The sequence below is a fragment of the Syngnathus acus genome, chromosome 6, assembly GCF_901709675.1.
Source record: "Syngnathus acus chromosome 6, fSynAcu1.2, whole genome shotgun sequence".
Classification (NCBI taxonomy): domain Eukaryota; kingdom Metazoa; phylum Chordata; class Actinopteri; order Syngnathiformes; family Syngnathidae; genus Syngnathus; species Syngnathus acus.
In genome coordinates this window covers 10,457,347-10,475,380 of record NC_051092.1, presented here as the reverse complement: position 1 = coordinate 10,475,380, position 18,034 = coordinate 10,457,347, and the positions used below count along the sequence as shown (strand labels likewise).

Sequence of the window (18,034 nt, the reverse complement as noted above, 5' to 3'; positions counted from 1 at the left end):
AGTAGAGGTAATTGAATGCAATACAGTGTATACATGAACATTTGACAAAAATAGAACTCACAAAATCACATGTCAAACGTTACACAAACGTTGCATTCCTGTTTACAAAATAAGACTAACGGTCAAAAACGATACTTAAACAGTCGTTTTTGAAAAGTGGCTTAACATTTCATTTTTTTTCCCCCCCTGCAAACACTTCACATTTATTCTTTCTCATCCTTCCCACTTGAAGTCACCTTGGCCTCGGAAGACTGACATACCGCAGCGCGGTGTTGAAGAGATCTCGAAGCAATTGTGGGCTGTGTACACACACTTGCTTCATCAGGGTGAGGCTGAGGGCCAAGATGACCCTCTCCTGGGGCAGTTGCTCCAACCCAACCATCATCATGGCCCTCTGAACTTCACTTTTTAGGAGGTCCAGCCACTGCTACAAAACCACAGTCAAGCAGCAAATGACACGTTTTGGGAAAATGACTGTTGAGTTTATGGTGAGTGTCGTAATTGAGAGAAGACTCACCTCACTGGGTGAGGACAGGATATTCCTGCGCAGGTTTAGGGCAGCCTGGTCCACAACATTCTGCTGAAATCGGGCAGCAATTTCTCTCAGTCTGGCTGCAATCTCCTGCAGGTCCCTTGCTTCATCTTCACCACCTTACAGGAAGTCATAAATGTGTTTTCCTACCACAACCCTCGCAAGATTGTCTGGTCCACGATGAGGGGTTAAACTTATTTGACATGTCATTTGAGTCACCAGTCCTAGAATTCTTTTTTTAACACAGCTACACTATCGGTACTACTTGAGTACATGGAGTTCACTCACCAGGCCAGTAGTGCTCCACTCCAGGCTCCATGTCTGCGATGAGTTCCGCGTTGGATACGGGCAGGTATCCGTCACTTTCAATGACTCCATCATCTTCTTCGCAACTGCTCCTCCAAGTTTCTGTTAGCTCATTCCCCAAAGAGCAAACTGCCTTGTTATACTGCACGTCACTGCAGTCCGCCTGGAGGAAGCTCAACACCACCAAAGCGGCGTTTTGCTCGCTGGCCAACTTTGTCAGATCATCCATCACTTTGTTGAATACTACCGTCCTGAAGAGGGAGATGGAGGTGGTTTGTCAAACACGGTACACACCGTGACAGAGTTTTAAATCAGTTAAGTGAAGTAACAAATATTTGTCAAGCAGTACATCGTTAACCACCAGTCTTCTTCAAAAGATGAGCTCGTGACGAACGCCTAAACAAGCTAGTCAGGTTATCTTAACGCTACGTTGGTCGAATGCTAGCTGGTTAGCCGTTGTTGAATCAAAACTTTTAAAATCAACTTATTTGAGCCACAGGTAAAATCTTTTTACTTACAATAGGTCGCCTGTAACGTAGCAAAGCTTCCCTGGTTATTAGATGCACCACAACAGTTTCCTCATCTGGGCAAGTGATCACGCCATCACCACTGAAGTTTGAGGTGGAGCTTCAATTGATCACGTGGTCCAAAATATGCTTTCGATTTGAACGCAGCCCAAAGAAAATGCACACAGGTTACGTCCAAAAAGTTTGCGTACACATATAGGCTTGCATATACCTAGGTTTAAAAAAGGGATATCAAATGGATTTATGGACATGAAACATTTTGAAGGACCCAACGAGTTTAAGTGTCAGTGTGGTGACAACTTGACAGTAAGAATAACATGAACAACAACAACTCGGGAAATTCCCCATGGTAGCTTTGAATTTTCTTCTGCTAATACTGCTGCTTATCCTCATTCAAAATGACAGGTTAATTTCAATATTTAAACAGAATAAGCAAAAAAAGTTAATTCTTAAAATGTTTATTCACAGTAAAAAAAAAATTAAAAATAGCAAAGTACACTGTGGTTTAACTAGCACTTGCCAAGTGATTGCAATCACTTATTTTCAGAACTAGCAAAATGGTTACATGCACACCAATGGACAAGCTTCCAATGGGGCTTCCTCCCATCACACTTGATACCCTGGACAACCAAAGCTCATGGACCGCCCAGTCTTTCTACCCACAAGTTTCCTCCCAGATCTTGGTAGTGACCCCGTATTTTCAAGAAGTTTCAAGTCAGGCAGAGGGCTCATGGGGGGAAGAGCGGCCTGACGTGCCTCTTGGAGCTCTCTGTAAAGAAAAAACATGTTAACAAAAGTCCCAATAGTGGCACATCAGGGTCAGCAAGACTATCTGTTGGCATACATAAAAGATGACCTGATCCATTGTTTCAGGCAGCAAAGCTGAAGTTTGTTTGGGACGGTTTTTGAAGCAGATTTCACATTTGTCTCACATGACCTATATCCACTGCTTGTTTGGTCAGAGCAAGCCAAGTTTGACTCGCAAAACACAGCGATCCGCATACATTAAATAACTATTATTATTATTATTATCATTTCAAAAAATGAAATCATTGTCTCTGGTATGTTTTATTTTATTGAAACGTTTGTGTCTTGATACATTGATTTTGAACTTCTCCAAATGTACATGGCAGAGTTGTGTTGTATTTTGAAAATATCAATGGCGGTTTTAGTTTCCACTGAAGGCCCGGATATCAATTTCACAGCCTGCCACTGTAATTTATACACACTAAATCACAGGTGTCAAACTCAAGGCCTATCACGTGATTTTGTGCAATGCAAAAGGTTGCCACCTTTTTTTTCCTTGACAAAAAAAAAAAAAGTCATAAAAACTATAACTAAATTCAGGTTGGGGGGCATCGATGTTATCTGATGGAGCGGTTGTAAGGACTCCCACACAGAACATATCAGGTGAGTGAGTAAATCAAACTGCGTCAAGCCTGGGCCGTAAACATTGGTCGCAGTTCAGCTTCTGGCAAGCAAACATCATGGCCAGCGATACAATTCTGTTTTTGGTCATTTAATTAAAGATGAACCTGACATGATGTTTAAATGTGATGCTTAGGTCATTCTAAAATATTTTAAATAATATGGACGGCTTTAAATAGAAACATATTTGGAAGAATACCTATCTCCAGGTTGATGTGATTATGCATAATAAAAAAAAAAAAAACTAAGAATGCAATCAAAATACAAAAGCGATCCATGATAAAAGTGACATCTGCTGGTCGTATTTAATGGTGCACTTCGATAATGTGACCTTACTTCTGTGATAAAAATGAAGTACATAACAATAATGTAAACAGGGCCATGATAGATATTGTCATTTTAAATGTTAAGGCATAGATATATTTTTTAATTAGATAAGCGCATTCATTTGGAAATCAAAACTTGGAACTGCAGTGTGAATGAAGCTTAACTCATTTGTATTTCTTTCTTACTTTTCAAGCATGGCTGTCCTGAACTTTTCTACGTTTAGCTCACGCCGCAGCTGCGCCGCCAGTCTTCCGGTCTTCTCCTGTCTTAAGACGCTGTGCTTGCACAGCTCCTTGGCTGAGGGCCGTTTGGTGGGATTTGGATCCAACATCAACTAAAAGAAAGATGCAAAAAAAAAATGGTCAGGTTTTGACTGTACAAGGTGTTTTTCCACAACCTAAACTCAGCCAAACTTTACAAAGTAAGGGGTACCAGAAGCAGGTCTCTTAAAGGAGCACATAGCTCCCTTGGAAGCATGGGAAGGTTACCCCCTCGGAGCCGATGCCACTCATCTCCATTTTGGGGCATTGGTGGAGCCCCTGCAGCCAACAGCACGGTAAGTCCCAAAGCAAAGATGTCTGCCATGGGAAGATGGGTGTAGTCCTGGTGAATATAAAGATGTCCATAAAAAAACAATAAAGCTTTACAATGTGTCCTATAGATTATTTTTATGGGCTCCATTTTACCTCATGAAGAATCTCCTTGGCCAAAAAGCGGCTGTCCCCTTCCTCAACTTGAGGATTACTGGTTGATGTCACATGACCCAGATCGCCTGTTGAGGATTCATGATAACATATTTAAGACATTCTCTGCCTGAAGTTACACAAACTTTTAGTTAAGTTCCTGAACCTCTTGACAGCATTACTGCACTTGCAAAGTGTTCTTCTGGACCGGATGAATTATACTGGGACTAAATCGTGTCATAGTTCCCATGGGCCAAATACTCTATGGGCCTACATAATTCCTGTAGTGGAAATGTACCACGAGTCATTCATCGATCATCATTCGTACCAATTTTGTACACAATTCCTGCTGGGTGGTTTCCTTCATCCTCCTCTTCCTCACTCTCCACCTCACCTGCTGTGCTTGAAACAGTACGCTGGCAGATAAAAATATTACCTAAAGATCCAAAGGAAATTTACAGGGGGAAAAACGTTAACCAAAACTGCACAATTTTGGATGAGCATCAAATTATACAACTCCTGTGTTTATTAATTAATAAATGTGTTAATTTTGTGATTTGACATAATACAGATAGTGTAAGAAAATTCAACCTTACTCGGTTTGATGTCCAGGTGCACAAGTCCTAAACTGTGGATGTACTTCAGACCCATAGACACTTGCAATAGCAAATATTTCAACTCGTCTGTAGAAAACATCTGCCCATTCATCTCCTTTGCCTTGATGACATCACTGAGACTTCCACCTAGCTCAAGCACAAACAAAACAAGGGTGTGACATGAGCTAAATCACATATGCAGATACAATTTTAGACTTAAAATCAAGTAAAAAAAAAAAAAAAACACCTTACCATTACAGTATTCATTCTGAATAATCATGTGGTCTTCCTCGGCCCACGCAGAATAATAGCGAACCACATGGGGATGGTGGCCAAGAACTGCGTGTGCATACACTTCCTTAAGAGCCAGCTGCCTAAGAGGACATGAAGTATTACGCATTTTATCAAATTCTGCTGCTCAATCAATATGTATTATAATCCTAGTAAACGTAAAAAAAGCAAATCAAAGCTTAGACATCTGTGAGACAATTTAGTGAACACTACATATTACGTTCATCCATCCATCCATGCAGCAGATGTAAAGTCTCTAAAATACTATATGCATATATGAGTATATTTAAGGAATTAGAGTATGGGTAAATGTTTTATGTTTTCTGTCTTTTAATCGAGTAGTATGACTTCCCCTTCAAATAAGATTTGACTTTCATAGGTGCTGTGAGAACATACGGTTACTACAGGTGGAGGGCAAAGAATAGGTTAGTTTAGCTGGACCATTCTGTAGACGGAACACTGCATACAAACAGGAGCCAGGTAAAATCTCAGCAGTGCCGTGCCGCCAACTCACTCGTTTGCAGAGCCTGCGAGGGGCCGTCGGGATCGTTTGATGGCGTACAGGCAACCGTCCAGCCTCTTCACACACTTGTAAACGGTTCCAAACTCACCCACGCCAATACGTTCCAGCTCCAGGAACTCACTTTCGTACCGTGACAACATGAGGGCTTGGACAGCTTGCCTCTGAGTGTACACACACACACAAGCACACACACACACAGAAGGACAAAGCATCTTTAAAGAAAGAACCTGCGTCATCATGCTGAATCTTTAATTTGGTAATAGCCAGGAGGAGATTTGTCATTTGTGCTACCATGTATAGTAATCCACAACCTGTGTGCACATTTTGACAGCTTTGGTTCGGTCAGAGATTCCGCTAAGGAATTCCGGAAGGTGAATTGGAGGCATGCCAGTTTGGAAAGCAAATAAAATGGAGGAGGCAGCCAAGGATGACGCAGGTTTCGATAGGGAGGTGCAGTCAGAGATAAAAATACCTTTGGTGGTAGGAAGGCTTCATCATCCTCCTCTGATGATGTCAGGCTGTGTTTTAATCTAAAAGACAAAATACAGTTAAGTTGATTATTATTTTGACACTTTTTTTTTGTATTCATAATACAGTTGGCTAATTCTTACACAATGCTGATTGTGAATGTTAAGATTCCCTGTGCAGTTAATTAAGGTTGATGGCAACAGTTGAATCTGATTATAATACTTTTTATTATTCTCAGGAAATTTTTTTCTTAAAATTAACGCATTGAAAACCGGTGTCTCACAACAAACAGTGTTCAACCACAGATTCCAAAGCGCCATTTTCCCTCCGGGAGGAAACTGGCCGAATAATCAATATGTCTCGTTACACGTGGGCCATTAGGCGAGTGATTAAGAAGGTCGCCTGTGACTGATGGGCTGCAGGTTTGATTCTCTTGACTGGTGCAGTCAGGTCCATAGGCAAGACTCACACCAATCTCATTTTTTTGGGCCATAATCTATTTGAAATAAAACAAACGTGACTGTGCGGCAGACTTTCCGCTTTAAATTGAAGCGGATTTCATCCAGATTATGCAAACAGTTAAGGAATTAAAACACTTTGTATTTATTTTTCCCACTTTATACTAGACCAAAAATGATTGGACAAATATTTTTTAACGCACTGGATTAAAATTCCAGACTTTACCTGTGTCCATAGTCTGCATCAGTATCACTCCTACAGCAATTTTTCCACTGCCGCTCACTGAACCTGTTCTCGGAATTGGGGGTGAATGGGTTCACATTGACTGAAGGCACCTGGATGAGGCTTGAAACAGCCGAGGCGAAACGCAGGGTCCTGGGTTGTCGATTTATTTTAGTGCTGGAAAAAGGCTGCGACGACTTGGACAACAGACTCTGGGGTGGGTGTTGCATAATAGGGATGACAATTTGGCATTACGAATGTATTTTGATAGACTACATTGAATGCTACAAGAGGGAAGGAGTGACTCCCCCTACCTTTGGAGTGCTGGGGGAATCGCAAAGCCTCAACTTCTTCCAAGTGGCGTAAGGAATGGGGCTGGTGCAGTTCAAAGGTGAAGATATGGCGTTGTTTCGACTGCGGTGGCGCTGCACCCTGGGTGTTCTGCACGCAGGGCTGCTGGGACTTTGCATCCTAGATGTGCAGTCATCAGAGTTGTTGTCGCTGCCACTGCTGCTGCGGCTGCGGCTGCCACTGCCGACCTTTCCACAACTGGAGAAATCCAGCCGCTGGGAGATCTCATCGAACAAATTCGCCATGCTGGGGCCTTCATTTACAACAGAGTTGTCAAACATCTGACAGCCAACTAAGTCTGACATATCATCTTTATGTGTTTTAAGCATATTATAGGGATCTACATCATGATTCTTGAAATATCAAAATTTCAAACTGTCTTCACTTCCAATAATGTTAAGTAAGCATTTTCTGTGACCAAAACCTTTTATAAAAATAAAGTTTATCTTAAATTAATTTCCTTTTTACTACTTTCTTTTTGCTCCCTATAAACCAACTAAACATATATTTTTTAAATATTTAATTGTTTAGATCGGTATATGTAGCGATCATCATTTTTACAAACACATTGCGTGCATCCTCCTATCATTTGCACATTATGTTATGCGACATTTTGGGCTATCGTCAATACCGGAATTAGTAACATTTGTCGCAAGGGCGAATTTACCTGCTAATCCGATCGTTAATCTATTTATTGAGTTCATAAAACGTCGTATAACCCCTGAATTTTGATGTACTTTTATCACGTATACTCACGAACGACCCACTTTCCTTAACCACCACGCTTGAACTTCGCGCTTCATATGTAAATTACTTCCTGTTTAAATAAATGATGTCACCGGGTTAATGTTTAATTGAACACGTCATCTGTAAACCGAATTTAGTGTTTGCAAACCTTTTTGTTTGTTGGTTGGTTTGTTTTGATCTTAAAAAAAATAAAAAAACATGTAGGCTTTATAACTTGTGTTAATCATGTTTTCATGATGCACAATTTTTTTTTCGACAATTGCATGTTTAGTGATGCCTTGCAATGAATGTGTGCGACAGGGTCGTTCTTTTCAAGCAGAAAGCGATTCAGGATTAAATACGAACCAAATTAGGTCACACTATAGACCAAGTGGAGCCAGTCATGTGGGCACGTGGGCGGAAGTGGTTACGTCAACAAAACAGAGCGAGCGAAAGCGAGAGAGAGAGAGAGAGCGAGCGAGCGAGCAGGCGGATCTTCCGCCCCATCACTGATGTGACAAGCTCCCAAATGAAAAGAAAACAACACTGCAAGCCAGGGGCAACCATCACGCAGTTCTAGGCTCGTCGATTCGCGTGGACGACCAATAAGTGAATATTCTCTTCTCGGCCTGCCAGCCGTCGACGGCAGCGGCACCATGGTCGAGCAGTCGGACCGAGCCCCGCTCCTGGACTGGGAAGAGATCCCACCGTCGTCCGACCCGAGCCAGGCGGCTCCGTCGCTACCTGCGGCGCCCAAGGAAAAGGGAGACGTGACGTCGCGGAAAAAAACTTCGACTCCAGTGTGTCTCCAGGTGACAGAGATTGGCAGAAGGAACGACAATTGCACCGCCATCAGCTGCCCGACAGCTGTTGTTGACGGCCGGGAGAGAAGCCCGATGGGCCGGGAAAAGCGTCCCAGCCATATACAGGGTCAGCCGGTTCCTCCCTTCCCGGATGTGACAGTGAGAGATCAGTGGGAGGAAAAAGATCACATCGTGGCTGTGTTTGTCGTCACCTTTAATACACGGTCAGGTAAGGAAGACTCAGCATTATAATTCTCGAAAACAGTTGCTGTCAAACTTTGTAAATACCACTACAATGACCTACATTGAAATACAGTAACATAGTAGGCCAATGTGTTCATCAAACAATGAGGTGGTTTTGATCCCTAATATTTACCAACATTTGTATGAATGTCCATTCCAAATACAAGTCATCAGCCTCTTTGACGACTAATAATCAACCCTGAAAAACCCAAAACGGTTTGTCCTTCATATCTTCAGTTAAAATGATGGTTTATTTTAGAATGTTTAAAAAAATAATCAGAGTGCATCAAAGAGGCCTTTTCATCTTTACATTTTCCCGTATGCAGCCCTTGGAGGAAAACGTTTGGGCAGTCATAATACACTAAGATGAAACGCATGAATGCCTGCATGAGCGGTCTCGGTGGGACGATATATCAATGTCACTATTATGTCAGTTTTGTTAATAGTATGATGATAACAATACCCAATCGCCATATATCGATATTATAGTCATGCTATTAATAAGATGCAAGTCTCAGTGAGTTATTGAGCTTGTTCTTGCTTTGTTTGTAATGTTGTCACTTCCCAGCCCAGCTCTTCACGGAGTCTATTTCATTAGCTGAGTCACCGCTTTCCCGCCAGGCCTGACCTCTTCCTACCACTAGAACTGATTGAATAAGAGGAAGCGTTCATGATGAAAGTATAGTACTGTCAGTGAACATGACAACACATCTAACCGTGTGTATTGTATGTCCACGGCAGGGAACATGGTCGAGTGGTGCTTACCTCATGACATTAACCTGGATGGAGTTGAATTCAAGTCAATGGCCAGCGGTTCACATAGGATTACCAATGACTTTGTGTATGTACTACCACCCGCCCTTTTTTTTTTCCACAAAGTGTTATCATTGCACTTATATTTCCACGCTCACTCCTGATCCTTGTGTGTCCTTGATAGATATTTCCGCAAAGGCTCTTACTTTGGGCTGGCCTGCTTTGCTAATATGCCTGTGGACAACGAATTGGAACGGGGAGCCCGGATGAAGTCTGTAGGAATTCTGTCTCCTTCCTACACGCTGCTGTACCGCTACATGCACTTCCTGGAGAATCAAGTCAGGTAAGACATACTGTGTGTTGGAAAAAGAAAAGTCAGGAAAGCCTTCTGGAACCATTATTTAAAATGTTTTTGAATGTGATTGGTACATTCTGAACACAGCTACGTCAGTGTTATTAGACAGTGTGCACAATAACGTCCCTTCCCTAATGTGTTGTGCAGGTTACAATAATGGTGGAAAATTATTTACCTTGGTCTCATTTTTTACAAAATCCTGCCTTGTGTAGACTTTTTGTGTATTTCAATGTTTAAGTTAACTTCCATGAGGCGTTTTAAGAACACCTTTCAGACACCATTGCAGTCAAAACTATGATAATGAACATAGCATGTACCTAATGTAGTGTCAAGTAAGCATCCTCATCCCCGAAACAATCATGAAATGAAGACCAGTTACATACTGTATAATAAAACTGGCTTTGTTTCCGTGGCATTACATCAAGCTGGGTTCATCATCTCACGTTGCAATCACTTTATAGACTCCAGTTAAAGAATCCATACCGCTATTCCGCCCTGGAGGCCTTCTATGAAGACAAGAAGGCCATCCTTCCACCGACAGTAAACGGCCTAGTCACTGCTTGCCCTACCTGGAGTGTGACCACCATCAACCGCTGTATGCATCCAGAAATGAAGGTATGCATAATTGCATCAAACAGTGCAAATCTGTGTTAATCCTCTGCAGCATCTTGAAACATCGTTGACTTTGTGCAGATCACTCACCCGGCCGGCTGCATGTCCCAGTTTGTCCAGTTTTTCGGGGAGCACATAATGGTTTTGTGGAAGTTTGCACTGCTTCGGAAGCGGCTCCTCATCTTCTCCCCGCCACCTGTCGGTGTGGTCTGCTATAGAGGTGTGGCAGCTGGAATTTAAAATGCTTGACTTATGAGTTATTTGGCATTTGTCAACTGGTGTCATCACATTGCTTATGGGCACCTGATTGGATTAGGAATGACATGATAAATAGTGACAGATGGTTAATGGGATCCTCTTTCTGTCTCAGTTTACTGCTGTTGCAGCCTGGCCAATGTCTCTTTACCTGGAATTGGAGTGTCTGTGCCTGAATTACGACCTTTCTTTTACATCAACGTAGCTGACATCCCTGCACTGGAAACAGAGATGTCATATGTGGCCTGTGAGTGCACCTTGACAGATAATAAGTGCACCAAAACGTGTATGTATGGTACATTTAATCTGAAATAGGTATTAAAAACCTGTCCACCTATGCTTTTAGGCACCACCGAGAAGATTTTTGAAGACAAGAAGGATTTGCACGATCTGTATATTGATAACCAAAATGTGAAAACACACAGGAGCCATTTACTGCCCTTGCTGCGATTGAATGCTGCAGATAAAGAGAGATACAGGAAACTGAGCGAACAGAGGTACGCGACACTGTAATGTAATGCTGAGCAACACGATAGGGATGCTTTCGATTTGATTTAGTTATGCATTATTTGATACACTGAAATAATTAACTGACAATTGCTGAATCAATATTATGGCGCTTTTTTTTTTTTATACACGAGTTTCAGTGTAATTATGAATTGCATGTATTGAAAGTACGTACAGGATTTCACAACCAAAGAATTTTTCCAGGCAATTGTTGCTGTATTCTCAAGAAGTGGATGGAGACTGTACGTCGAATGAGGAAGATCTTTTTATTGTGTAAGTGCTTGAAATGTTTACCTGAAGAATGCAAAATGGACAGAAAAAGTGTATCCAACTATCTGAAAAATGACACCAAGATAAATAATTTTTTTCTCCACCATTAATGTCACCTATAACTTGTACCACTATCTCCTTGATGCATTTTTATAACCATGAACCTTTATTCCTCTTCCAGGTTCTTCATGGAGCTTAATAACCGCATCTTCCAGATCCTTTCCGAGGTTGCGGGTAGTGCTGATCCCACCTTAACGGCGGAGCATGTGAGAGCCATGGGGCTGGATCCCCAGGGCGATCGCTGTTTCCTGGTGGAGCTGCTGGAGATGTACGGTGTTGATGTCACTCTGGTTGTAGATAACCTCTGCTGCCACTAGCCTTGGAAATGCAGGATTACACCAGTCGGCGGTGACTTTAAGAAACACAAACACACACAAACACTGAGACACTACTTACACCCCGAGCCTTCATCTGTTGCCTGCTCTTCCATTGTCGGTGTTTGTTTTCGTTTGTGTAAATTGTGTCATCTGGCTGTCTGTCGAAGTGGAATGGACTCAGTCCTGGCTGATGATGCTGTGCTCTTTTAGCCATTTTATTACTGTACTCTTTTTGTTTGTGTTTCCCCCAACACTGGATATGTGCTCGATAATATTACGGTGTGAGCGATGCCTCCCTGTGCACCAATCAGTGAATTGCACTGGAATGGAATTGGACTGTCTGTCATTCTGCTGTGATCCTTGTCCATTTGTGAGAGCATTGACCACTCTTTTGGCTTTACAAAAAAAGAAGCAATAGAAGTGTGCATCTTTGCCGGCGATGGGCCTTTCACATTATTTCGTAAATCGTTCACATTTTGGCACCTTCATCTTGAGTTAGGTTCTCAATGAATGTGATTCTATGACACGTTATTATGAATGCTGCATCTTTTTACGCCATTTGCCACGGGACTATTTGTCACACTGATCATGCATCTTACACGCTCAGAAAAAAAAATCATTGTATCCTGGGGTACGATGTTTTCTTACTGCAACTCAAAGGTACTCTTGTATTTGTACTGTTTGTACCTGTACCTCTTGAGTCCAGAAGTGTGTGAATGCTGAGAGACAAGCAATGCTTGTATTAGCACACGCAACAAATTGGGGGGAAAAAGTTGACTACATTCTTCTCACAGGCTGAATTGGGCAGCTGCACCAAAATTGGCTATGTGAACCATCGTATTACCAAATGGTCGCTAGAAGTGATTTTATGGAGACAAATAATGATGACGTGGTTAGTGACAATTGTATTCAATACAAATGCTGTGATGTCATCCACGGTTCTGCTTACAGCAGTAGTTTGCTAGTGTATCAACTTGCATTAGAGTCCTCAACTGCATTTTGCAACATTTCTGAGATCTCTTAGAATTCACACTTGACTTCGAAGGGAAAATTATTGGCCCTATGGCATACATTAGTGTGGATTACATCTGGGTGGAGAGAAATAGACTTCTATGGGACCCTCATTTCTGACACTTTAAGGGGATTTGTGTGTTGTTCCTGAAACACTGTTGAGGCTGTTCATCCGCTTCTCTTTGTTCTCAGCTTTTTGAATGAAGGGTCCTTGATGGAGCGCAGAGGAGATCCTCCTCCTGCCTTGTGTCTCTGTGACAAAGTTCTCTTTGTATTGCGATGCTAGGCAGCAGCTTTAACTCTTCCTCATTGAAATTCACAAAATTAAAAACCTCCCCCGCTTCTCTCTTTTCATCACCGTCTCTTTGAGTAAATCCAAGTCTGGAGTGGGATCAAGTGTGTTTGAACACTGCTAGCAAACTGTGGAAGTAATCCATCGCAGTGCCAGTCTCCAATAATTTTGTTCCATGTTGGAACACCAAGGCTGGGGCTAATATAAATTCACAGAGGTGGTTCTCAAATGTCTCAAAAATTAACCCCTATCCAAGCGAGGAACTACTAATTTAGAAGGATGCCAGAAACAGCTTTATTGTGGTTTGACACCATGCTTCCTAGGTTGGTTTATTAAACATCAAGTGCAATTTGTACTGTACATATTTAAAATAACAAAAACTTAAGCTTTGTTTATTTTTTAACGGGGCCTTAAGGAAATATGACTTATGACATCAGTGCGTCACTGTTATACTGTATGCGATTAAGTATAGTATATATAAGTATATGAATGCTCTGTTGCCTTGGACCAGTCTATTTACTTTCCAGCAGCCAAGATTATTTGCATTCCTGGTGTACATGCAATGTCAAAAGTGGGTTGACATACACACAAATACACAAATGTGTAAGACTCATTGTGGAGATGCTCACCGATGCATACCAGCATTAGCTACAATTACTGTTTGTATAATGTGCCACTCTGAATGTCCAAGACACACATTGTACATTTTCTACTTGACTGTAGTGTATACCAAGAACAGTCACTGGAATTAAACATTAAAACACATCTGAAGTCAATAGCATGAGCAACTGTTAATTACACTGTACTTTGTATAACAATAAAACATTTGTCTTTTCTGTCCAGATTTATTATGCATCTTACTTATTGTTTTGTATTGCTGAGAAGTTTCATGTAAAGTAGCAGCATAAAATAAGTTCCAACACCTACCTGTGTGACTTCTCATGACCTCCCGTGGGGACAAGCGGTTCAGATAATGGATGGACATGTGTGACTTCACACTTAATGGACACTTTTTGGTACACTTGCAAAATCCATTATAACAGCTAAATTGGTGAGGAATTTTGACATTCAATTATGGTTTATCAGCATTTTTTTCCTTCAAGAATTTTTGGAGTTGAATAAATGGTTGTCATTTCTATATGTAGATTTTTGCTATTTGGCGGTCGGCCCGGTCTTGGGTTCATTCTTTTTCCTTGTAAGAGTTTCAGTAAATTGCTGCTTGAATATCGCTGATATACTGATATGTTTTAGAAGGTTAACTTTAGCACAGTCTTTTGGCACTGAGGCTTACAGATGACTACAATTAATAAACAAACCTTGACTTTGATTACAAGACTATTAATAATAGAAAAGCAGCAGAAAGAAGTGACAAACATAACTGTTGACTAAATTGGCATTTAATAATGTAAGTACTAAGACAATGTATACATGGAATACAGGCTGAGATGAGAATGCAATGTAACTGATGACATGATTTCATCTTTCTTTTCTACAAGATATAGAAAGACACCAGTTAATGACTACCGGTATTTAAAACTGTAAGTTTTCATATTACTTGGTGAGGTGGTTAAGCCTGTCTGTTTTTCGAGGCGTTATTTTTGTCTCCTCCAGTTTCTCTTCACTGCGTATGTGACAGAAGCTCTTGTCGACGCTCTGCACTCATGAAAAAATGTAGTTTCCGTGGCAACAGTCTTATCTCCACAGGCATGGCCTCGTACTCCTCGTTGTCGATGTTGAAGAAGCTGCCAGTGTCCTACAGAGTGACAACACAAGGGTCAACTGAAAGACACGTCCTGCTTTACTTCACATGTAGCGGAAGGTTCGTTGAAGTGACCTGTGGTAGCTGCAGCCGGCAAGCACTGGCTTCCATTTTTGTAGAATTTGCAGTGAGAACAGACGGGTCGTTATGTTTTTGTTTTCTGTGAAGAAGAAGAGGGGAACGTTGATTTTTTTTTGTACATTCACACTTTGCTGTGTGAATGTTGACCGTGACACCAACCCGACGGTGATGAATTCGCCCACTGTGAAGTCGTCAGACTCGGCACAAATCATCATGGAGTCATTTATGCGCTGCAAGTTCACAAAAAGACAAATTAAGAGAAAGAATTGCGAGAAAGCGTTACAGGTGCACCAAATGTCCAATTTTGATGTTATACTGACGCGCTCAACAGGGTTCTTGTTGTGTGTTTGAATAAACAGCTCGACTGATGATAGCTTCGTTTCCTCCCATTGCTCCGGTTCTTCTGCTTTTGGAGGCTCTGCAGAAAAAATATTGGCGAGTGAAAGTACTCTTGGGACACAGTAGTCAGCACTCCCGTATTGTAAACAATACCTTCCAGAGGCGGATTCCAGTAGTTTTTCAGTCTGCGGATAATGCGATTGAGCAGGTTGGGTCTGGGAGGCTTATAAGGAGGCAAGTCAGGCGGCCGAAGTGTGGGAGCCAAGTAGTTCACTGTGACGTCATGTAGTAAGGGCCACTCCTATGTCAGTTTATAATAGTGACTAACTGATGGCCACACCATATGTTTTAGTATAAGTTTGATGCAAACTGACAAACCTACCTGAAGGGTGTGAAACCAATGAGCAGCAATTGTCTTCAGTGGTCCAAGGTACCAATATCTATGCAAATCGTTACGGGGTTTATTTCAAGCTATACGCACAAATTTCACATCATGAATGTAAAGGGGAGATAAAAGGTGCTTTAATTTGGTAGAATTGTCATATGATGATTAATTCAGCCACTTTAACCTTACAAAAGATGGTTTGGAGTTATCTGCATGACACTCTACTAAAATACCCTAAAAAATCCCCCAAAAATACTTAGGTGACCAAACTCTTACTTGCTAACAGTTGCAGAAACATCTCGAAAAGCACCCCAACGCAGTGACATCAGGCCATAGACGGGCTTCTCTGTCTCCGCCTGAAAGCATACACCTGAACATTTAAATTCATCTGAAAACACAGACTAAAAATCATTTCTCATCAAAACAAATGCATTCAAATAAGGTTTCTCACTTTGATTTGAAGTACATCCAAAGGCACGGTTTCTCCCTTCAGGATGGACAGAGTTGCTGACGTAATGTCCCTGCACATTTGTAGGCAATTAAAAATAGATAAATAAAAAATGGCTAAACTATTCAACAAGCTATCAATATAATTTTGCTCAATTTTGGATTCCTGCATCAAACAACTGACCAAAAGTCAATTGCCCTAATTTTCTTCACAACTGCCCATGGATCAATCTTGTAATATTTTTTTATTCCGGTCACATAATTCTTCACTTTTTATTGCTTGGATGCAAATAGTTGGGTCTTTGGATATCCTGCCTACCCATCAAGCGTGGAATTAAACAAGTGCATGAATTTTTAGGTATCTGCCGACTGTATTTCTAATGTCTGTGAATGAGCATTTCTGCACTTCCATTAATTTACGTTCCAACCATCCCCAAGCTTCTCGGACCATGACATTATCAGCTAGGCTAAGATTCAGAGCTACTTTCAAGCGAAGGCCAGCGTGTGTACCTTATTTGTATTTAAACATATTTTTGGTGATTTGCCATATACATATTGCTGTGAATTGCTGCCACCAGTATATTGTTTTAACGGTTTTTAATTGTTTTGAATGTTTTTCTTATTTGCGGCACTCAAGTTGATTCGTGTGACACAGGTAAAATTGTGGTCATTTATTACTTTTTCAGATCTATTGTGAAGAGTTTAATACTCACTTGACCTTGCTGTCACTGCGGATGTAAAGACTGGCACTCAAAGCATTCTGAGAGCCAAGTGGAATAAATCCAATTGGTGTGCGACTGAATGAGTCCTGTGGACATAAAACCAGTTTTGGATGAAGTACAAACACTATTTATACATTTCAAAAGTATTATTCATCATCACAACTCAGGCAAACCTACTTGATCTGACCTCCGCAGTAAGCCTGTGATGACTTCCTGCAAAGTGCCATCCCCTCCGGCTACTATCAGCATGTCTGTCTGTTCCATGAGATCCATCAATTTTTTGGCTTGACCTTCATAATCCATCTGTAAGGATATAACACACACACATATATGGAATTACATCATAATTGTGGCCTGAACGTCTCGTCAGGTTTTTAATATAAAAATACCTTCACTATTGTAATCTCAATGCCAGCTAGGTGTAAAATAGGAGCAGCATTCTTTTCAAACAAACTGTTGGCTTTCCTGTGAACAAATTATGCAAAAAATTATGCAGAAGCACACATTATAGGGTTTTTATAAATAGAAGTCTCTTCCTCACCCATTACAAGCTGCAGGGTTCAAGATCACGGTGGCCTTCTTTAAACGTTCATTTGGCGCTATTATTTGTCGTCCAAATTCCTGACAATATATAAAAAAAATCAAATAAATTTGGGAGCGTTTTATTTAGTTTCTACTTAATTCATGATCAATGTATACTTTATTAGACTTACCCTAGCTTCCAGGCATGCCTCTCTTCGCAGAACATTGTCACTAAAACGATCATATTAATAAAACCCAAGTCACACATACAGTTTTATGCTGCGTTTTTGTCCGATTGATCCTGATTACTCACCAGTGTCTCCCATAAAGCCAGTGGCTTCCGTAAGCTAAGACGCACACAGCAAATGTTGACTTCTTCCAATGATTACGCAATGTCCGAAAAACTTTCACAACCCGCGCCATTGAACAGTCAAGTCTATACAGCACAAAAGATAAAATAACAACTGCTATAACATGTTTGATTCGTAAAATAGGTTAACTTCACTTGCAGCGGTCACCGCTTGTCACCAACGTGGAGGTGTTACACCAAAATATTACGGCTGGACTCAACATAAAATGATGGGAACTTTGGTTCCACATCTAGTATTATTACGATCCCAGTGTGAGGCGTATTTAAAATCGGGAAAACGACAATAATTATATCAAATTTAAATATCAATACATTAAAGTGTAACGAATAATCTATAAATTGAAAATTTACGGCGAGCAATGGTGGAATAGATTTCCTATAAAAAAAGAATCCCAAGACTCTGCCTGATAGATTTGTAAGAATTTGTTGTCATATTTTCAATTATTACGAAATAAAATCACAGTTTGAGCATCCATTTAAAATACATGGTTA

The 18,034-nt window shown here is 41.0% G+C and overlaps 4 protein-coding genes across 8 annotated transcripts; 1 reads left to right on the top strand and 3 right to left on the bottom strand.

Moving 5' to 3' along the window:
- Positions 1 to 183: 183 nt before the first annotated feature.
- On the bottom strand, positions 184 to 5,072 carry LOC119123903 (BH3-interacting domain death agonist-like). 2 transcript variants are annotated; one of them, XM_037253291.1, is made up of 5 exons: positions 5,062 to 5,072; positions 1,357 to 1,447; positions 821 to 1,089; positions 518 to 651; positions 184 to 427 (listed from the first exon to the last, which is right to left on the bottom strand). In XM_037253291.1, the coding sequence occupies exons 3-5, from the start codon at positions 1,065 to 1,067 to the stop codon at positions 233 to 235; spliced, it is 576 nt and encodes a 191-aa protein (XP_037109186.1). In that variant the 5' UTR covers positions 1,068 to 1,089; positions 1,357 to 1,447; positions 5,062 to 5,072; the 3' UTR covers positions 184 to 232. The 2 variants fall into 2 exon arrangements, with proteins under 2 accessions (XP_037109186.1, XP_037109187.1); XM_037253292.1 differs by lacking the exon at positions 5,062 to 5,072 and having other exon boundaries at positions 821 to 1,116.
- On the bottom strand, positions 1,808 to 7,888 carry wee2 (WEE2 oocyte meiosis inhibiting kinase). 4 transcript variants are annotated; one of them, XM_037253283.1, is made up of 12 exons: positions 7,381 to 7,888; positions 6,677 to 6,966; positions 6,366 to 6,574; positions 5,686 to 5,743; positions 5,205 to 5,374; positions 4,652 to 4,773; positions 4,400 to 4,546; positions 4,132 to 4,239; positions 3,807 to 3,892; positions 3,553 to 3,723; positions 3,306 to 3,454; positions 1,808 to 2,134 (listed from the first exon to the last, which is right to left on the bottom strand). In XM_037253283.1, exons 1-12 carry the CDS (start codon positions 7,415 to 7,417, stop codon positions 1,972 to 1,974), a joined length of 1,710 nt encoding a protein of 569 aa, XP_037109178.1. In that variant the 5' UTR covers positions 7,418 to 7,888; the 3' UTR covers positions 1,808 to 1,971. The 4 variants fall into 4 exon arrangements, with proteins under 4 accessions (XP_037109178.1, XP_037109179.1, XP_037109177.1 ...); XM_037253284.1 differs by having other exon boundaries at positions 7,470 to 7,888; XM_037253282.1 differs by having other exon boundaries at positions 6,677 to 7,888.
- Positions 7,889 to 7,955: 67 nt separating this feature from the next.
- dennd11 (DENN domain containing 11) lies at positions 7,956 to 13,759 on the top strand. Its single transcript, XM_037253289.1, has 9 exons — positions 7,956 to 8,471; positions 9,227 to 9,326; positions 9,423 to 9,581; positions 10,055 to 10,208; positions 10,287 to 10,425; positions 10,576 to 10,707; positions 10,807 to 10,957; positions 11,172 to 11,240; positions 11,419 to 13,759. Exons 1-9 carry the CDS (start codon positions 8,096 to 8,098, stop codon positions 11,612 to 11,614), a joined length of 1,476 nt encoding a protein of 491 aa, XP_037109184.1. The 5' UTR covers positions 7,956 to 8,095; the 3' UTR covers positions 11,615 to 13,759.
- A 537-nt stretch (positions 13,760 to 14,296) lies between these two features.
- On the bottom strand, positions 14,297 to 17,831 carry agk (acylglycerol kinase). The gene is made up of 14 exons (XM_037253290.1): positions 17,486 to 17,831; positions 17,364 to 17,403; positions 17,192 to 17,271; positions 17,040 to 17,115; positions 16,828 to 16,953; positions 16,642 to 16,736; positions 15,933 to 16,002; positions 15,758 to 15,837; positions 15,479 to 15,536; positions 15,250 to 15,397; positions 15,078 to 15,175; positions 14,917 to 14,987; positions 14,752 to 14,836; positions 14,297 to 14,670 (listed from the first exon to the last, which is right to left on the bottom strand). Exons 1-14 carry the CDS (start codon positions 17,593 to 17,595, stop codon positions 14,536 to 14,538), a joined length of 1,272 nt encoding a protein of 423 aa, XP_037109185.1. The 5' UTR covers positions 17,596 to 17,831; the 3' UTR covers positions 14,297 to 14,535.
- Between the last annotated feature and the right edge of the window lie 203 nt (positions 17,832 to 18,034).

What these genes read in the sequence shown, in the direction of transcription:
- LOC119123903 (XM_037253291.1), bottom strand. Translation starts at nt 1,067, where the DNA reads ATGGATGATCTGACAAAGTTGGCCAGCGAGCAAAACGCCGCTTTGGTG. An exon ending in AGTGGAGCACTACTGGCCTG is followed by an intron (nt 652 to 820) that starts GTGAGTGAACTC and finishes ACTTCCTGTAAG; the next exon opens with GTGGTGAAGATGAAGCAAGG. An exon ending in TCCTGTCCTCACCCAGTGAG is followed by an intron (nt 428 to 517) that starts GTGAGTCTTCTC and finishes GTGGTTTTGTAG; the next exon opens with CAGTGGCTGGACCTCCTAAA.
- wee2 (XM_037253282.1), bottom strand. Translation starts at nt 7,042, where the DNA reads ATGCTTAAAACACATAAAGATGATATGTCAGACTTAGTTGGCTGTCAG. An exon ending in ATTCCCCCAGCACTCCAAAG is followed by an intron (nt 6,575 to 6,676) that starts GTAGGGGGAGTC and finishes CACCCACCCCAG; the next exon opens with AGTCTGTTGTCCAAGTCGTC. An exon ending in CTTTAAGAGACCTGCTTCTG is followed by an intron (nt 3,455 to 3,552) that starts GTACCCCTTACT and finishes TCTTTCTTTTAG; the next exon opens with TTGATGTTGGATCCAAATCC.
- dennd11 (XM_037253289.1), top strand. Translation starts at nt 8,096, where the DNA reads ATGGTCGAGCAGTCGGACCGAGCCCCGCTCCTGGACTGGGAAGAGATC. An exon ending in AGGAAACTGAGCGAACAGAG is followed by an intron (nt 10,958 to 11,171) that starts GTACGCGACACT and finishes GAATTTTTCCAG; the next exon opens with GCAATTGTTGCTGTATTCTC. An exon ending in GAGGAAGATCTTTTTATTGT is followed by an intron (nt 11,241 to 11,418) that starts GTAAGTGCTTGA and finishes TTCCTCTTCCAG; the next exon opens with GTTCTTCATGGAGCTTAATA.
- agk (XM_037253290.1), bottom strand. Translation starts at nt 17,595, where the DNA reads ATGGCGCGGGTTGTGAAAGTTTTTCGGACATTGCGTAATCATTGGAAG. An exon ending in AGGCATGCCTGGAAGCTAGG is followed by an intron (nt 17,272 to 17,363) that starts GTAAGTCTAATA and finishes ATATATTGTCAG; the next exon opens with GAATTTGGACGACAAATAAT. An exon ending in GCCGGCTGCAGCTACCACAG is followed by an intron (nt 14,671 to 14,751) that starts GTCACTTCAACG and finishes GTCACTCTGTAG; the next exon opens with GACACTGGCAGCTTCTTCAA.